This window comes from Podarcis muralis, chromosome 6 (assembly GCF_964188315.1).
Source record: "Podarcis muralis chromosome 6, rPodMur119.hap1.1, whole genome shotgun sequence".
Taxonomy (NCBI): domain Eukaryota; kingdom Metazoa; phylum Chordata; class Lepidosauria; order Squamata; family Lacertidae; genus Podarcis; species Podarcis muralis.
Genome location: NC_135660.1, coordinates 7,502,574 through 7,519,261, shown reverse-complemented (window position 1 = coordinate 7,519,261; position 16,688 = coordinate 7,502,574). Strand labels below are relative to the sequence as shown.

The window sequence follows — 16,688 nt, the reverse complement described above, 5'->3', positions numbered from 1 at the left end:
TGCAAACTGCATTCTCACACAAATCTACATGCGCACTTACATCTGTGAGAGATGTTGCTAACTGCATACACCCGTCATCCCAATGTCATAAAGACATACAGAGGGGAAATGGACTCTTGGCTCTCCTGAGGGAATTCAAACCATGCACCCTTCATCCACACACACACCCCATTTATGCGCAAGAATATCTATGTGGGGATATGTGCACATTGCAATACCATAGGACTGCAGGAAAGAGAGAACGGGCTTAAGGATAGGGCAGACACTGGATGCAGCAGAGCGGAGCTTCTTCCCAAGATTCTGTCATACACCACAAAATAAGTTCCTAGTCCTTATTAAGGCTGTGTATACATGCTTAAATGTGGCAATACCTGACAAAATCAGGATAGCTCAGTTGGTGCAGATAATGCAAAGGTTGCAGGTTCAATCCCCACAAGGGAGAGCTGCATATTCCAGCACTGCAGCGGGGTGGACTAGATGACCCTCGGGGTCCCTTTCCAGCCCTACAATACCAAAGGCTTCTGATGGGCAAGGACAGGCAGTGTGGCGGCTCCATGGCCAGCTAAAATGATGCAGATGGGCTTAATTTGCCTAATCGCTTGCACCAGTGACTCCAGTCTGTCACGGAACAATGCTTAGGTTTTGTAAGAATAAGTACTGGGCACTGAACACCTTTGCTTCCCACTTTGTGTGCATCTAATGAAGCTCTTTCTTATAAAAGCTGAGGCTCAAAAGAGGCTTCAAGAGGCTGCAACTTTCTGACAGCAGCTCACCCATGAGGAACTGCTGCTCTTCTAGGCAGCAGGAATCCGCACAGACAGAACGATGTAAATGTCTTCTAGTAACTGTAACATGAAGAACTTGCAGTTTGAACCTGCCCCCCCCCCTTTCCTTTTTCTTCATGTGTTATACGACTTTTGAGACTCTGATCCCAAGGGCAGGGCTTGTTCGAAAAGTGAAGTTTTTTGAAGCTGCTCTGAGGGTCTTCTTTTTGCTAAAATGCTGCAAATAAACAAACTTCCATAAGCTTCAGCCACTGAGCCAGCTGCAAGGTTCTTGCATTAACCTACAAAGCCTGGAACTGCCCCAAAGTACCTTGAGGACAGTAGAGTCCTTATGCGCCACCTCCATCACCCAAATCCTCTAATAGTGCACTTCTGGTGGTCCGTCCCCCCCGTCCCCCACCTCCCCATCTCACCTGTGGTTTGCTTGGCCCTCACCAGGGACTAAGTCTTTAGTGTGGCAGGCCTGGCCCTGTGGAACTCCCTGCCACCAGAAGTTTGGAAGGAACCAGCCTTTCTTCAGGTGCCTTTCGAAAACTATATTGCTTATGGACGGGAGCAACAGGCAGTATTCATTATCTTTTTAACCTATCAGCATTTGCTGGTGGTTTAACAACGGCATCGCTGGAGCTATGGTTCTTCTTACCCAGGATCATGGAGGGCTGCTTAGTACATTACAAGTCCTTATCATGGGCACAGAAAGACAGAAAGATCTCCAGCTTAATACATAGGCCTATTTTTAGTTTGTGCAAATACCAGGGAAGACCATTACTCAACGTATTTCAGTATTTACAAGCCCTGCCTGGAGACTTCAGGGAATGAACCTGAGACTGTCTGCATTTAAAGCAGCCTCATGCATTTAGGAAGAATACATGAGAACCTGAAATGAAACGAGCAAGGAAGCCAGAACCGGAATTCCTAATCTGCTACCACTGCCCCTTTAAGATCTAAGAAGAGGCCAAAGGCTTGTCTAGTCCAGCACCCCATTCCCCAAAGAGCCCAACCGGATGACACTGGGAAGCCCCCAAGCAGAAGACCACAGCCCCCTCTCCGCCACCGATATTCCCTAATACACGATATCCATCTTTGATTTGTCAAACCTTTTAGTAAGCTGTCCAAATTTTTACATCTTGTGGGAGAGAGTTCCATAGTTTAACTATAGTCATACCTCGGGTTGAAGTAGCTTCAGGATAAGTAAGGATAAGCTTCGGGATGAGTATTTTCGGGTTGCACGCTGCGGCGACCCGGAAGTAACTGAGCACGTTACTTCCGGGTTTCGCCGCTCGTGCATGCGCAGAAGCGGCAAATCGCAACCCGTGGATGTGGGTTGTGTTCGCTTCTGGATGCGAATGGGGCTCCGGAACGGATCCTGTTCGCATCCAGAGGTGCCACTGTATGTGCTGTGTGAAGCATGTTCTTTTGCCTGGCCTGAATCTCTTCACTCTCCTCCCAGGAAGGGACGTGGATGGCGCTGTGGTCTAAACCACTGGGCCTCTTGGGCTTGCCCATCAGGTTGACAGTTCGAATCCCCGTGACAGGGTGAGCTCCTGCCTCTCTGTCCCAGCTCCTGCCAACCTAGCAGCTTGAAAGCATGCCAGTGCAAGTAAATAGGTACCACTGCGGCGGGAAGGTAAATTGTGTTTCCATGTGCTCTGGTTTCCGTCCCGGTGTTCCATTGCGCCAGAAGTGGTTTAGTCAGGCTGGCCACATGACCCGGAAAGCTGTGGACAAACGCTGGCTCCCTCGGCCTGAAAGCGAGAGGAGCGCCGCAACCCCATAGTCGCCTTTAACTGGACCTAACCATCCAGGGGTCCTTTACCTTTACTCTCCTCCCAACCCACCACAATCAACTTCATAGGACAACTCTGGACAGCCTGTTTGCTCTTTTCTTCCTGAAGAAAAAAAAAAAGCCCCCAATATTTCCTTGTGGAGGAACATCCTTCTGCAGCTGTTTCCAAACACTCGTTTTTACTTTGAGTCAGTGGGCAGACCTGTTCCAGTTTCTGCCATTTCTTGTTTTGTCCCCTTCCTGGGGAGCTCGAATGAGCTAGAAGTCGACAGCCCATGGAAATCCCTCCTTGATCCCATCCCTGGTTAAACTGGGCTCAATGTAGTGGTCATGCTGGAAACACTGTGCTAATTTACTGCTTCCAGGTTATTTTTTAGTAGAATATGCAAATATATATATACACAGTGGTGCCCCGCAAGACGAATGCCTCGCAAGACGAAAAACTCGCTAGACGAAAGGGTTTTCCGTTTTTTGAGTCGTTCCGCAAGACGAATTTCCCTATGGGCTTGCTTCACAAGACGAAACATCTTGCGAGTTCTTGCGAGTTTGTTTCCTTTTTCTTAAAGCCGCTAAGCCGTTAATAGCCACTAAGAGCCGTGCTTCGCAAGACGAAAAAACCGCAAGACGAAGAGACTCGCGGAACGGATTAATTTCGTCTTGCGAGGCACCACTGTATATAAAATCTGAGAGGGTGATGTTATTTCTTCTAGCATAAGTTTTCATGGAGCACATCCCATGTCACTGGGCATCATCCTTGACTGGAAAGTATCCTGACATATACATTAGTCTTCGTGTGCCACAATATTATTTTGCTATCAATAAATGAATATATTGTACGGTTTTATGCATGCTGCTTAGAGGTTTTAATTAAATGGGACATATTTCTTGTTAAATAAATGAACAGCATGTCCCTGCTCTCTATTCTCCATATTCTGCAGTCTTGAGATGCTACTCTCCAGAATTCTACAATGGTGTCTACCACCTTGTAGTGTCTTGTGAACAGATCAGCTCACAATCTGGTGATATTAAGGGTGCCAGATAATTCTACATCCCATCAGATTTCTGGAGAAGGGTTAACAAGAATTTTTAATTTAGGTACCAGAAGTCATGCAGGGCAAAAATAACCCTCATTTCCTGAGCAAGGGGTTTACTTGGTAAAGTTCCTGACTCTGGCAGTTCTTGCTCATACGCACTTTAAAATCTTATCTACCAGGACAAAGTGCAGAAACTTGCCTTTTGCCTAGAAGAGGGGGTGGCGACGCCTGGAGCAAGTGGGACACTCCGTTCGTGATACACCCTCCGGCACTGAAGGTGAAAACAACAGGCATCGCTTTGGGATACACAGCGGTTCCACATTTGCAAAGAAGATCCACAATGCCCCCAACACCACCGTTTCAAGAGAAGAGATGGAAGTTGCAGGAGGCAGTAGCTGTTCTGCTGTCTCCCCCATTCCAGCCCTGGAGAACTGTAGAGCAGGGAACCCTGAGAGTGACAACACTGGGTACAGGTCCAGCGTTTGGCTTCTTGGGAATCTCAGTTCATGCCAGTGTGGAAAACCACGAGGGCTCAGTCACAAGAACAATGCCATGATGCTCTGCCCTTCCCCATCTCCTCCGGCACCTCAAGGAGTCCATGAATCCTCACCGTTCCACCCACAGCAAGCCCCTTTCCCTGCTAACACTGCCCATGCTTAAAAATCACCTTGAGAAATTCCAAACGCTGAATTAAGGATTCAAATTCATTCCCGAGGAAGTGAAGGTGAACCCTAGGCAAGAATTCCGTCACTGGACCACACTCTGCCACCAGATAAATGCATCCAGCTGTTAAACGCTCCCAACTCCCATCAGTCCAGGCAGCCTGACCAACGATTAGGAGTTGTAGCCCAACATTTTCGGGGAGGGGAGGGGACACAGGTGTATTTTGTGCAGGCTCTCCAGGGCCTCAAGACTGCCTTTTGTCCCCCCTCTTCTCCCAAATCAAATTTCCTGCATTTTACAAAGCCCGCAAGGCAACAAACCCTGGAGAGCCTGCTTGCACACTTCACCCAAAGCTCACTCCATTTGCACTAGCCCATCACCAGTGTTTGAAACACCCTCTCCTCGCAATAACCTCTCCCCCCCCCCTCCCCAGGGCAAATGTTTTCTGCTAAGGAAACGTCCCTGCCCCTTTTCCACAGGGGCACAGGAACCCTGGGTTCTCTCACTCTCCCGACAAGACCTGCCGAGGCGGGAGGCAGGGACGCGACAGCAGCCAACACGTCACCTTTTTTTAAGCAATGTTCTTTTTTTTTATTTCCAGTTTACGGTGAAAAGATGCTTTTTTGAATCTTCAATTAAATACTCCATAAAGAAAAAAAGAAAAAGAAAAGAAAAAAGTATTTACAAATTCATGTGACCGATAATTCCGAATCCTTGTTTCATTTTCGCTTTTTTGTTTTGTTTTCTTTCTCGCTACCTCTCTCAATCACAAGAGCAGCTCCTTCTAACCATCCATCACAGGCGAAGCAGGTCGCAAAACCGTGGCCTCAGTGTGGGCGTGGGGGGGAGGGGACGTGGGAGGGCCCTCCCAAAGAAGGAAGCCTCCCCCCACCTCAAAACTAAAGAGCTGCAAACACACCACCCACCCCCATATTATTCCCTCTGCCAGCAACTCTCCAGCAGCTCCCAAGCAAGGCGGATGTTTGAAATGATTCCCTCCCCCCTTTTATTTTAAAAAAGCAACAACATCCGTCAAGAGGCTTTTGTGTTAATTCCAGGCGGTGATCCGAGGGTGCGAGGGGGGGGGGCAGTGGGATGGGGGAGGGCGGATGGGAACAGGAGGGCAAAGTTTGCGGACAGCAGAGTCCTATCCTCTCAAACCTCAAAAGATTTAATAAGTCTATATTTATATTTTATATATATATTTATATAATCTCTCTATATTTCAGCAATAACTGGGGAGGAGGAGGAGGAGGAGGAAGGGGAGATGGGAGGGGGGGAGCAGCAGAGGCATCAGGCTCTCCCAACCCCCAACCCCTTTCCCACAGACATGTGTTTCGGGTGCTTTGCACCTGCCAAAGATTCAAGGGGGGGCCCCCCGCTCATTAAAATCATCATCCAGGTGCGCCCCGGGGCAATTGGCCTCGGGAGCTGAGCGGAGCAGCAACACTTACCGCCTCCTTCAGCATCAATTTATTATCGTCAGACACAAACCAATACAGGCTGTTAAAACAGAAACAAAAGAACAAAAAAAAATCCCAACCAAAAAAAAAATAATAATAAGGGGGGGGGGGGGGGAAGAAGTCCTGTGTGGGAGGAAGGTACGGAGAGCGGCGCCCAGTTCCTGTGTATCCTTAACCCGCCACACTGCCACCCCCACGGGAGTCCAAGGCTCTGAGGAGGGGTCAGAGCAGGCAGGCAGGCTCCGTCCGTCCATCCGCCCCACCTCCCACAACGTGGGTGCTCAGTTGTTGTCAGACTCGTCCTCCGCTTCGCGCAGCCAAGTGTAGAAGGCTGTAACGGACTTGAGCGCGACTCCCTTCCCTTGCTGTTCGGCCGGGTCTTTGCTTGACTCCCACTTGTAGAAGGCTTCCTCTTTAATCACGTCCTCATCGTACAAGGCATCAAAGAACATTCGGAGCAGATCTGGAAGCGGCAGGAGAGAGGGTGGGGGAAGGAGAGTCAAATAACGCAAGGGTGGGTGGGGGGAATGCAGGTCGCCAGCCGACTCAACTCGCCCCTCTGGATGCTTGGAAGAAGGGTCTTACGACCAACATCATATCATTGACTCCTCTCTACTCCTACGGGCAGGATCCATCCAGGAGGCACAAGAAAGCACTCTTCACCAGCCCCCCATCTCGCAGCTCCTCAAACTTGGGTCTCCAGCTGTTTTTGGACGACAAATTCCACTGCCAGTTCCCTAGCTAGCAGCGATAATGGCAATTTTAGTCCAAAAACAGCTGGAGACCCAAGTTTGAGAAACACTGCTGTAACTGGCTGAGCCCAAGTTCTATTATCTATGATCAAGGGAACCAGAGAATTGTAGAGTAATCCAACCCCCTAAAATGCAGGAATCTTTTGCTCAATGTGGGGCTCGAACCCACAACCCTGAGATTGAGAGTCTCATGCTCTATGGACTGAGCTACCCCAGCTATAAGCTCAGAGCATCTGTGTTACATGCAGGAGGTTCTGAGCTCTATCCCCGTGGAGCTGCAAGATGCTCCCAGTGGTGACAAAGCTGAGTTAGATGAGCCAGTGGTCTGACTCCGTGTAAGGCAGTGCCCTAGATGAAAGGAAGAACAATGCCTCTATCCACTGATATCAGCCACTGGTAACAGATGATCCTCCATGAATCTGCCTGACCCTCTTTTTAAATCAATCCAATAGAGAGGGAGTGAATGTCACAGTATAACTATGCTCTGTGTGACAAAGTACTTTGTCTATCCCGAATCTTCCCATATTTATCTTTCTCGGATAACTGTGGATATTACACCTCTTTCGTGTTTTCATCCCCCACCCCACCCACTCTTATTTGCCATTTTTCTGAACTGAAAAGCCCCCAAATGTTACAATTTTTGCTCATGGGGGAGTTTCTTCAGCCATTTTGACTGCGCTTTCCCTGAACCTATTGCACCTCTGCCTCTCTTGATTTTACAGCAGTGTTTCCCAAACATGGGTCTCCAGCTGTTTTTTGACTGCAACTCCATAGCTAGCAGGACCAGTGGTCATGGAAGATGGGAATTGCAGTCCAGAACAGCTGGAGACCCAAGTTTGGGAAACACTGATTTACAGGCAGGTCATCTCTATTGCGGCTTGGGCATACAAGGCTAGGGGGTCGCCTTTCCAGGCAAAACACTCACTTGCTGGCTGGTCCAGCTTTACCACAAGGGCCTGTAAAGCATAGAGAGCCTGCAGCTCCTTATTCTCATCGCTCAGGTATTTCTGCAGCAGCTTGGCTCGGCTCTTGATCACGGGACTGTCCATCCGGTAAGGATTCTCGACTGTAGCGGCAGGAAGAGGGGAGGGGGGTAGGGAAGAAGGATGCTCAGTTAAGGATGTTGTGCAAAGAATCACTGCACCCCTAAAACAGCCAATAACAGCCTCCTGGTCCCCTGCCTGTTGCCTCATCCGAATCCTAGAGGGTAGTTTACTCCAAGGTGGAGTTGGCTTCTGCCACAGGTCCCATTCCTCACAAGACATCCCAGTGGCGGCCACCAAGCTCCCCCAAATAAGGAAATGGAAGGAAGGAAGATTGAATACCTGCCCTTAATCCTAAAGCCTCAGGGTGGGTTGCAACAAGGTAAATAAAACAGATTAAATCCCAAATAAACTAGACTGGGAGGGGAGGAGTCTATAAAAACAGACAAACCACCAGGCCTGAATGTAATAAACAATGCTCCTATTTATCCACTGTAATCAACTAATGAGAGCTAGAAAGCTGAACAACGCCCACCACGCATGGCCTGCTCCCTGTTTGACAGGCTGTTTTCACTTGGTTTTTGCGTTTCCACACAGGTGTCACAAACGAGTTCACAGAGAAGCCTTGCAATGTTGTGGGGCTGTTTTTTGGTTTGGCACGTCACTTACAATGGTGGGCCAAAGGCATTTTTAGGCTCTGCTCTCATCTGAGACATCAGCCCCCAGACCCAGCTCACAGGAGAGACACCCACATCCCACTAAACCACCACACATGTACGCATCCCCCCCCCCCCCCGCCATTCCAGGCTTGCACCAATGCTTACAGACAACAGCGGAATGGCATGCCGACGTCATCAGGGCTCTGACAAACATATTGGATGAGACTTGCTGCTCACTCAGGTTTGCCTGGTGGGAAAAAAGAGGCCATGGATCAGAGGTTGGAAGCGCTTGCAGCTGCCAACCTAAGTATCTGGGAATCCACTTAAAAAACATCCATACCAGTCACTTTTCCCACCTGACTGAAGCTGCTCCTTGTATGTGCCAGCAAGGGAGCCAACCCCACAAAGGCCTGCCGGTTTAGCGATATACCCAGATTCCCCCAACCACCATCTAATCAATAAAGAGGGACGGGGAGGCAGCAATCCCATTCTCCAAGCTGGAGAAGGAAAAGGGGCAAAGCTTCCTAAGAATATAAAATGGTGTGCTTCACAGAGTATCTGATGGTATGCTCAGTTCAAAGAAGCTGCTGTCAAGTCCCAAGTGGAATGGACTTTTATGACTGTGGGCCACAACTCTCCAGAGAAGTCAGGAGTAGCTTGGCAGCAAGACTCCCAATTCAGGAAGCTGCAACTTCCAGTGTGGCGGAGCGGCTAGTGCAGGGGTCTGCAACCTGCGGCTCCGGAGCCGCATGTGGCTCTTTTACATCTTTGCCGCGGCTCCGGGGCGGATACTAGCGAGGGGAGGAGGCGCGTTGTGCGCCCCGACACTCCTCACTGTGGCGGGCGCTGTACTGGCTGTGACGTTGCATGGGGGCGGTGCGTGCATTAGTCACGCACCGTCCCGACGTCACCTTCCCGCCCGCTGTCAGATCGCGGCTCCGGAGATATATTTGTTTTAAATGTCGCAATGGTTTTGCGGCTCCCAGTTGTTGTTTTTTCTTCGGAAACGGGTCCAAGTGGCTCTTTTTGTCTTAAAGGTTGCAGACCCCTGGGCTAGTGTGTCAGACTAAGGGGCTGAGAAACCAGAGTTCAAATCTCCACTTGGCCATGAAGCTCACTGGGGGGCCTGAGGCCAATCACTGCCTCTCAGCTTAACCCACCTCACAGGGTTGTTGTGGGGATTAAATGGGGTGTGACCACCTTGAGCTCCTTGGGAGAAAAAAGTGGGATATAAAATGAAATAAAAGTGGGGGTGGGGATCCACCTGGCAGGCCTCTTTTCTCCAGGGATTCTTTATAAGAACCTAAGAAGAGTCTGGCCCATCTAGTCAAACATCCTTTCCTCAGCATAGCCAATCAGATGCCCGTGGGAAGCCCAGAAGCAGGACCTGACAGCAACAGCACTCTCCCCAATAACTGACATGCAGAGGCATACTGCCTGCAACAGAAGAGGGAGACCACAGCCACTGTGGTTTGGAGACGCCAATAGCCTTGTGCACCATGGATTTGTCTGGGCCCTTTTCCAAACCATCCAAGTTGCTGAAAGAACTTGCCCCTCCAATTGTCTCCTCCTCCTCCTCCTGGTACCTCCCAGTCCCACCTCCCATGCTCATCTGCACAGCAGCACTCACCCTTCCCAACTCACCTCAATCCAGTCATATATTCTTTGGTTATTTGCATTTTCTTTCAATAATTTGTCTAGCTGCTTGCACAGCTCTTCCGACGTGAGCTCCTTGCGGCTGGGTGCGTCAGAGTTGTCACCCATTGTGTACTCCACTTTCTGAGCAGCAGGAGAGAAACGGGGAGGCGAGAGTCAGGGCCAGAGGCAATGGCAATGGCAAAAGCAGGCATCCCGCTGCCTCCGCAGAGGATGCTTTGTGAGGCCAAGCTGAAGCCCCTTCCAGCTCCAGGAGCTGCCCCAACCTCCCCCACAAAGCTCATTGTGCTCACCTGCTCTGTGATGAACTTATTGACATCCTGGTCCTCGGGCAGGAATTCCTTCCAGCTAAGGCCACCTTCTCTCCACAGGGTCCCTGCCTTCTTGTGGCTCTACAGGGGAACAGGGACCACCTTAGGAACATTTCATCCAAGACACTCGCAAGCCCGGCTTCACCACTACGTCTACCCTCAATAGGGAGCTATTATTGTTTATAAAATTTGTATACCGCCCTATACCTGCAGGTGCCTGGGTGGTCACAACGTAAAATCACAATATAAAAACACAAAACAAGAAGAACCCCTCCACCTTGTGCTTGCCGTACATGTTTTTTTTTTAGATGCATAATTATAATACAAGCGCACCTCCAGGGGTGAAACTAAACTGCTCCGTTAGCAGCACCGAAGTGACCTCCCCAGGGCGCAAGACTGGGCAGTGTGTATGGAGGTTCTGGCAAGACCCCCATTCTCAGCCTCAAGCAAAGAAGAAACCACGATTTCTGAGGCGTGGCTATGTTCACATACGGGAATGTGTCTCTGTGTGTGAGTTCTCTTTCGGTTTTGACCGAGAGGCGAAGAGCATGTCTGGTTTTTCGCCGGGCTGAATTTACGATGTTATTCTACGCAATAAAAGACTGTTGGAGATAAGCAAGAAGCCTGCGTACAGTCTGAGTTATTACCCACACACGGTAACAGTTTCTACCGCTGCGGGCCCTCTGCTAGGACTATGCTGAGAGAGAGTGAAAGAGAGCTAGGCACAGGAGCGCAGTGGCACAGCAGAAACGTGCCGGACGCCATCATAATTCCAGATCATTAACACACCCCTTCCAAAAGGCTGATTCAGCAATTCAATAGACATGCCAATGAACAGGAAGGAACTACTTAAAGGGGTAGCAGTTACTTAAACAAGCAAAGCCAAAGGAGGGCTGGATGCTGCTTTGTGGTGCCTCTATCTAAAGTCATCCTGGATCTTTTTTTTTACTTTGAAATGTTTGTTGATGTTGGAACTCTAATTGCAATTAACTACTTGATTCCCACAAACCTTTGAATTTGTGTGTATGTGTGAGATAGCAAACTACTCCTTGTGGGTGGCTATTTTTTGCACCTAAAAAATACATGATGTGCAAGTTTTCCTCTGGCCACATTTGGAAGTGAGTGTGAAGAGGAGAAGAAACAGAGGAGGCAAATTCCCTTAGCTCCGGCAGACCAGTCGCCTGCTTTTTGCTTGGCTGAGAGGCAAAGTGTCTCCATCACTCAGACCCAGAGCAGAGAGACCCACGGAATTTCTGCATCTTTGCCTTCAAGGCAACAGGAGCCAATTGCTCCAGTCCACAGCTGAGCTCCCCTGATCAGGGTGGGAGGCAGAATTAGCTTGTTTTTCCATAAACAAGCAGAACCAAACATGAAAAGGCACCAATAACATTTTATGGCTGCTCACCAATCACAACATGCACTCCCTGAGGACCAACGGACAAGGTTAACCCGGGCATGAAGGAGAGCAACTTACCATCCCTTTGCAAAGCAGGCCCAGGATCTCCAGCAGCAGAGTCGTGGCCTTGCCAATAGGTACCAAAGGCTTGGCAATCTCCCTGAAAAGACCACAGGAAGGTCATTCACTGGGGGGGGGGGGAGGAAAAGAGAGGAAAGCCCACGGGGAGGGAAGGAAAGAGGCTCCAGCTCACCTGAACAGCTCCTCCATGGGGATGCCACCTTCTCTCAGAATGGGAGTTATGATCTCCGCCAGGTACAGCCATATGTGCGGGATATCAATCTCCATGTCTTCACCAATCTCCAGGATCTCATGCAGCCTAGGGGTGGAAAAGGAAGGGAGGGGGCAGTCAGTGTGTGCAAAGGACCGAGACTGGATAGTGCAGCTGTTAGAGGCCGCCTTTGCGTTGTGCATGCCCGACCCAAAAAAAAAAATCATAGCGGGGCTCCATTACCCTTTGTAGTACTGTTCCTTAGAGAGGATGCCTCCTTTGACCAAGTGGTAGAGCAGCAGCCCCATGTGCTCGCGGGCAATCGTGCTCCGCTCCAGCGTGGACTCAATTCCGTTCCGCACAAAGATGTAGAGCTGGGAGGGGCAGTTCAGTTCCTGGACACACTGCTGAGCCTCCTGCAAGAAGCGGGCAGAGAAGGGGGAGAGCTTAGTGCAAACATCTCATAGCAAAGGCTGCACCTTGGACTGGTGAGATCTGACCCAAGCCCACCCTGTTGCAGGGAGGAATCCAAGGACCTGTTAGAGAGTTTCGGCTCATGCAGTATTTCAGGGCAACACCCCAAAACGGGAGCCGCTCTCCTTAAGAGAATGTCATGCAGAATACTGATCCTTTGATTTAAGCACGTGCTTATTGCAGTGATATATTATTACGCCCTTAGCTCTCCCTCTCCATCTGCCCTAACTTTACCGGTGGGCTATGCTGTACTAGTAAAACACCCTCAGCCTATGATAGCTCAGTGAGCTTCATGATAAGCAGCATTTCAACCCAAGCTTCCCTTGGTCCAAGACTGACCCCCTCCAACGAACCAATCCCTTAACTTGTGAATCTGAACAGGTCCTTCCAGGGGCCTCTCTGTTAACAGGAGGCATCAATGCAGCCTGTTAGGCCCAGTGGACGGTGCTCAGCATTCCCTTCCGCCATGGCTGTGCATCCATGTTGCCTTCCAAGCATCAATGAACCACTGAGTTAATGGGGGGGGGGGGCACAGCAGCAGTTTTGGAATTGAAAAGGCAAATGATTTGTCACCTGAAAGTTCTTTAATCTGCTATGCTTCCTATCTAAGAAAATTGCTCAATAGACAAGACTCTTAGCAGCTGAGCAGGGATTCCAACCTGCTCTTCAGAATCCTCCCCCCCCCCTCCATCCTAGTGCCAAACCACAAACCCATATTTATCTACTGCCCTCTCATAAAATGTCAAGTATAATATCCATGTCCTGCGTCCTATTCCGCAGTTTCCATTAAATGCCCTGCTCCTGCCACTTCTCTGCAGCACAAACCTTCATGTCGTTGATGTGCAGGTATTCCTCAGTGATGGCCTTGGCTTTCTTCTCCAGCTCCTCCTCGGACAAGGCAGGCTTGGCGGGGGGCTCGGGGGCCACTGGCTCACGCTTTGCTGCAGAGACGGAGGGAGCGAGAGGTCAGCACTGGCCCTGGACCAAATGGGAAAGCGGCGGGGGGAGGCCACCGCCCACTAAACCCCGCACACCTTCCCGCCACTCACCAGGTTCCCTGCTTCGGTCCCGCTCCTCAGTCATGCTGGCCACTTTGCGCACTGTCTCGAGGACCCCTTGCCGCTCTCGTTCTCGCTCCCGGCTCCTGTCATCCATCTCCTTGCTGAAGCTACGCTTGGTGACAGGGGTCCTGTTCCGGTCCGACCGCTCCGGCCTCTCTGACCGCTCGAGGCGATCGCCCCTCTCTGGCCGTTCACGCTCCAAGCGGTCCCCTCGTTCACCGCCCTTTTCTGAGCGGTCGCGGCTACTGCTGCTTCTGCAAGGAGACCACGCAAGAGTTCAGGTGAAACTGCACTGAATGCCAGACAAACACTTGCCGGGCGGCTGGGGTCTCGCTCAGGACCAGCACAGAAGGAAAAACAGAAAGATGGGAAGGGAAGAAAAGGGCAAAGTTCTGTAATACCCTCCCTCACTCAACCTGGTGCCCTCCCGATGGAGTGGATGAAAAGTTCCAGCTAGCACAGCTGGAAATTGCAGGTTGTAGCAGCTGGAGGGCAGCAGGTTAGGGAAGGCTGCCCTATGCTGACTATTCGTCTAATCCAGCCTGGTTCTGCCTACTCAAAAGGTCTTAGGTAGAAGCTCTTGCCAGGCCTATGATTCTCTGGAAACCAAGCCTGATGAGGAATGGATGAAGGAGCTGGCCATGCTTAGCTTGGAAAAGAGGAGACTGGGAGGAGATACGATATCAGGTATCTCAAGGGCTGTCACATGGAAGAGGGAACAAGCTTGTTTTCTCTTGCTCCGGAGGGTAGGACTTGCACCAATAGTTTCAAGTTACAAGAAAGGAGATTCTGACTAAACATCAGGAGGAGGTTTCTGACAGTAAGAGCTGTTGAACTCTTACTGGACTCCCTTGGGAGGCTGTGGATCTCCTTCCTTGGAGGTTTTTAAGCAGAGGTTGGATGGCCATTTGTCATGACTGCTTTAGTTGAGATTTCTGCCTTGCAGGGGGTTGGATTAAATGACTCTTGGGGTCCCTCCCAACTCTATGATTCTTTAACCGGAGATGGGCAGAGTTGAGCCTGTGACCCTCTGTTTGGAGAGCACTCTAGCAGATTTATGGTCCTTCCCCCATGATGCCATCAATGTGTCCCAAGACTACAAAAACAAAGGAAGGATGGGGAGTCTGTGGCCCTTCAGGCATTGTTGGGCTACAACTCCCATCATCCCTGACCACTGGCACTGCTGGCGGCAGAGGGCGATGAGGCAAGTGGCAGAGAGGCTGGAAGGTTGCAGGAAGAAACCTCCACATCAATTTCTATCTTGCTTCCCTGCATTCTCCCCGGATGCTCAAGTGTCCCATGTAGTTCCAAGTTACATAAAATGGGGAGGCAGGAGGGAAAGTCAGAATAAAGTACATGTATCAAACTACGCAAACTTATTAGAATACTTGTATTCAAGTTGCAAGATGGGGATTTATTCCCCCACTCTGATCTACAGTGGTACCTCAGGTTAAGTACTTAATTCATTCTGGAGGTCCGTTCTTAACCTGAAACTGTTCTTAATCTGAAGCACCACTTTAGCTAATGGGGCCTCCTGCCGCGCCGCCGCTGCACGATTTTCTGTTCTCATCCTGAAGCAAAGTTCTTAACCCGAGGTACTATTTCTTGGTTAGCAGAGTCTGTAACCTGAAGCGTCTGCAACCCAAGGTACCACTGTATCTGTTTTTGGTACTCCTACCCAACATCTGCAGCCAGCCATGCCCTATTCGCACGTGAGGAGGTTTAGGAGCTCATGCGTTGGCAAAAGCCAAATACTTTCCTCCCCTTGAGCAAAGGCAAAATCCAAAAATGCACCCAAGGTGCTTGGAACAGCAGGATGGACCTGGCAGGCCTGAGGAGCAAGAGTGGGGGGGCGGGGAATCTAAGTAAGAGTGGGAATGAGACGGACCTTTGCACCACACGCCGCACGTCCTGGCTCTCTGCAGGAGCCGACTGCTGTAAGGCTGAGAAGCGATTCAAGGTACTTGTGGCTGGCCGGTTGGAGTCAGGCGCTGGGCAAAGAAAGGACAGGTAAGACAGCGGGTTAGAGGACCAAGGAGCTGCAGAAGAACCACCCACTTTGCAAACCCTTCGTTGCGCCAGCTGCACTTACCTGGTTCGGCAGGCTTGGCACCCGAACCACCACTGCTGCCCTTCCCCCAGCTCAGACGCCCGCCGGGTGCAAAAAGCTGGTTGTTGGAGTCGATTGAACCTGGCTGGGAGGCGGCAAGGAGAGAGGAGGAGGCAATTCATTCACCATCAGAGGCAGCCAAAGAAGCACCCAACCCATCTACTTAACAATGACAGAATGCTTTCTGAATTGCCCAACCCCTACTAGATGTCCGCCCCCATATGTATTCCTCCTTCCCTATCCCTCCATGTCAACAATAGCGCCATCAACCACCCCAGAAGTCATAAAAAAACCCTCAATTTTGGAGGGATAAACAAGGTCCTTCCATACAAAGTTAGTTAGTACAGGCTTGTAAATCAGCCCACAAATGCCACTAGCCTGATGCGGGGCTGGTAGGAGAGGTACAGGATTCCACCCCACATCTGGTAACCTGTTTGCTTTCTATGCCAGATATAGTGCACAAACAATCTGCTGCTCCTCAGCCAGCCAGTCCACCCACTCATGTGTGCAATTCTATGTGCTTGCCTGCATTCAATCCTTTGTTGCCCAGAGCTTAAATACAGTCTTCCCCCAACCTAGTGCCCTACAGATATTTTAGACTACAATTCCCATCAGAGGGACACAGATCAAGCACATGAATTGAGCTGACACAGGCAGGTAGCCTTATCCTAAGTGGGTTTTTAAAATTCTCTCGTCTTTCGCAACCAATAGAAACTGTTGCTTTAAATTGAAAAAGGCCACAATTCCCTAATGCAGAAAAAACAAGCACCCTCCCCTACCCCAAAAAACCCACTCCAGCCCAGCAGCTTACCTTGGTGATTTTTGTTAACCTGCTGGTGTCAATCGGCCTGTTGCCCTTGCTGATGGGGACGGTGTTCCAGCCGTCATCCGAAACTTGGCTGCCCCGCCCACCTGCAGAGACAGCCGAGTCAAGGTCTATCATTTGTAACAGCCTATCCGTGGCAAACTAGCTGTGAATGCGTACACATGTCTACTGTTCCTATTGGAACAAGAGAGCCTATCAAAGGCCAGAAAGGTGTGGCAGCTTGGGGCTGGCTAAGAAAAGAAAAAAAAGTCTGGCAGGATCAGCCCAAAAGCCTATTCAGTTCAGCAAGGACTGTTACACCGAGGATGGAACAAGCTTCTTTTCTCCTGATCTGGAGGGTAGGACTCAAGCCAACGGCTTCACGTTACAAGAAAGGAGATTCCCACTAAACACCAGCAAGAACTTTCTGACAGCAAGAGCTGTTTGACAGTGGAATGGTTTCCCTTGGGAGGTGGTGG

General features: G+C 50.2%; 1 protein-coding gene and 1 non-coding gene across 24 annotated transcripts in view; both read right to left on the bottom strand.

Annotated features, from left to right (window-relative positions):
• Nucleotides 1-5,725: 5,725 nt before the first annotated feature.
• EIF4G1 (eukaryotic translation initiation factor 4 gamma 1) overlaps nucleotides 5,726-16,688 on the bottom strand; it is an 80,003-nt gene continuing 69,040 nt past the window's right edge. For all 23 annotated transcript variants that reach the window (XM_077929695.1, XM_077929707.1, XM_077929709.1 and 20 more), the window contains 13 exons: nucleotides 16,216-16,316; nucleotides 15,387-15,489; nucleotides 15,183-15,285; nucleotides 13,283-13,548; nucleotides 13,059-13,174; nucleotides 12,003-12,175; nucleotides 11,742-11,867; nucleotides 11,567-11,648; nucleotides 10,075-10,173; nucleotides 9,770-9,904; nucleotides 8,291-8,372; nucleotides 7,409-7,549; nucleotides 5,726-6,194 (listed from right to left, as the gene is read on the bottom strand). In XM_077929695.1, the coding sequence (XP_077785821.1) occupies nucleotides 6,013-6,194; nucleotides 7,409-7,549; nucleotides 8,291-8,372; nucleotides 9,770-9,904; nucleotides 10,075-10,173; nucleotides 11,567-11,648; nucleotides 11,742-11,867; nucleotides 12,003-12,175; nucleotides 13,059-13,174; nucleotides 13,283-13,548; nucleotides 15,183-15,285; nucleotides 15,387-15,489; nucleotides 16,216-16,316 (1,709 nt within the window). In that variant the 3' untranslated portion in view covers nucleotides 5,726-6,012. The remainder of the gene's footprint in view (nucleotides 6,195-7,408; nucleotides 7,550-8,290; nucleotides 8,373-9,769; nucleotides 9,905-10,074; nucleotides 10,174-11,566; nucleotides 11,649-11,741; nucleotides 11,868-12,002; nucleotides 12,176-13,058; nucleotides 13,175-13,282; nucleotides 13,549-15,182; nucleotides 15,286-15,386; nucleotides 15,490-16,215; nucleotides 16,317-16,688) is intronic.
• Nucleotides 6,628-6,700, bottom strand: TRNAE-CUC (transfer RNA glutamic acid (anticodon CUC)). Its single transcript has one exon. It is a non-coding gene; the product is annotated as a tRNA-Glu (tRNA).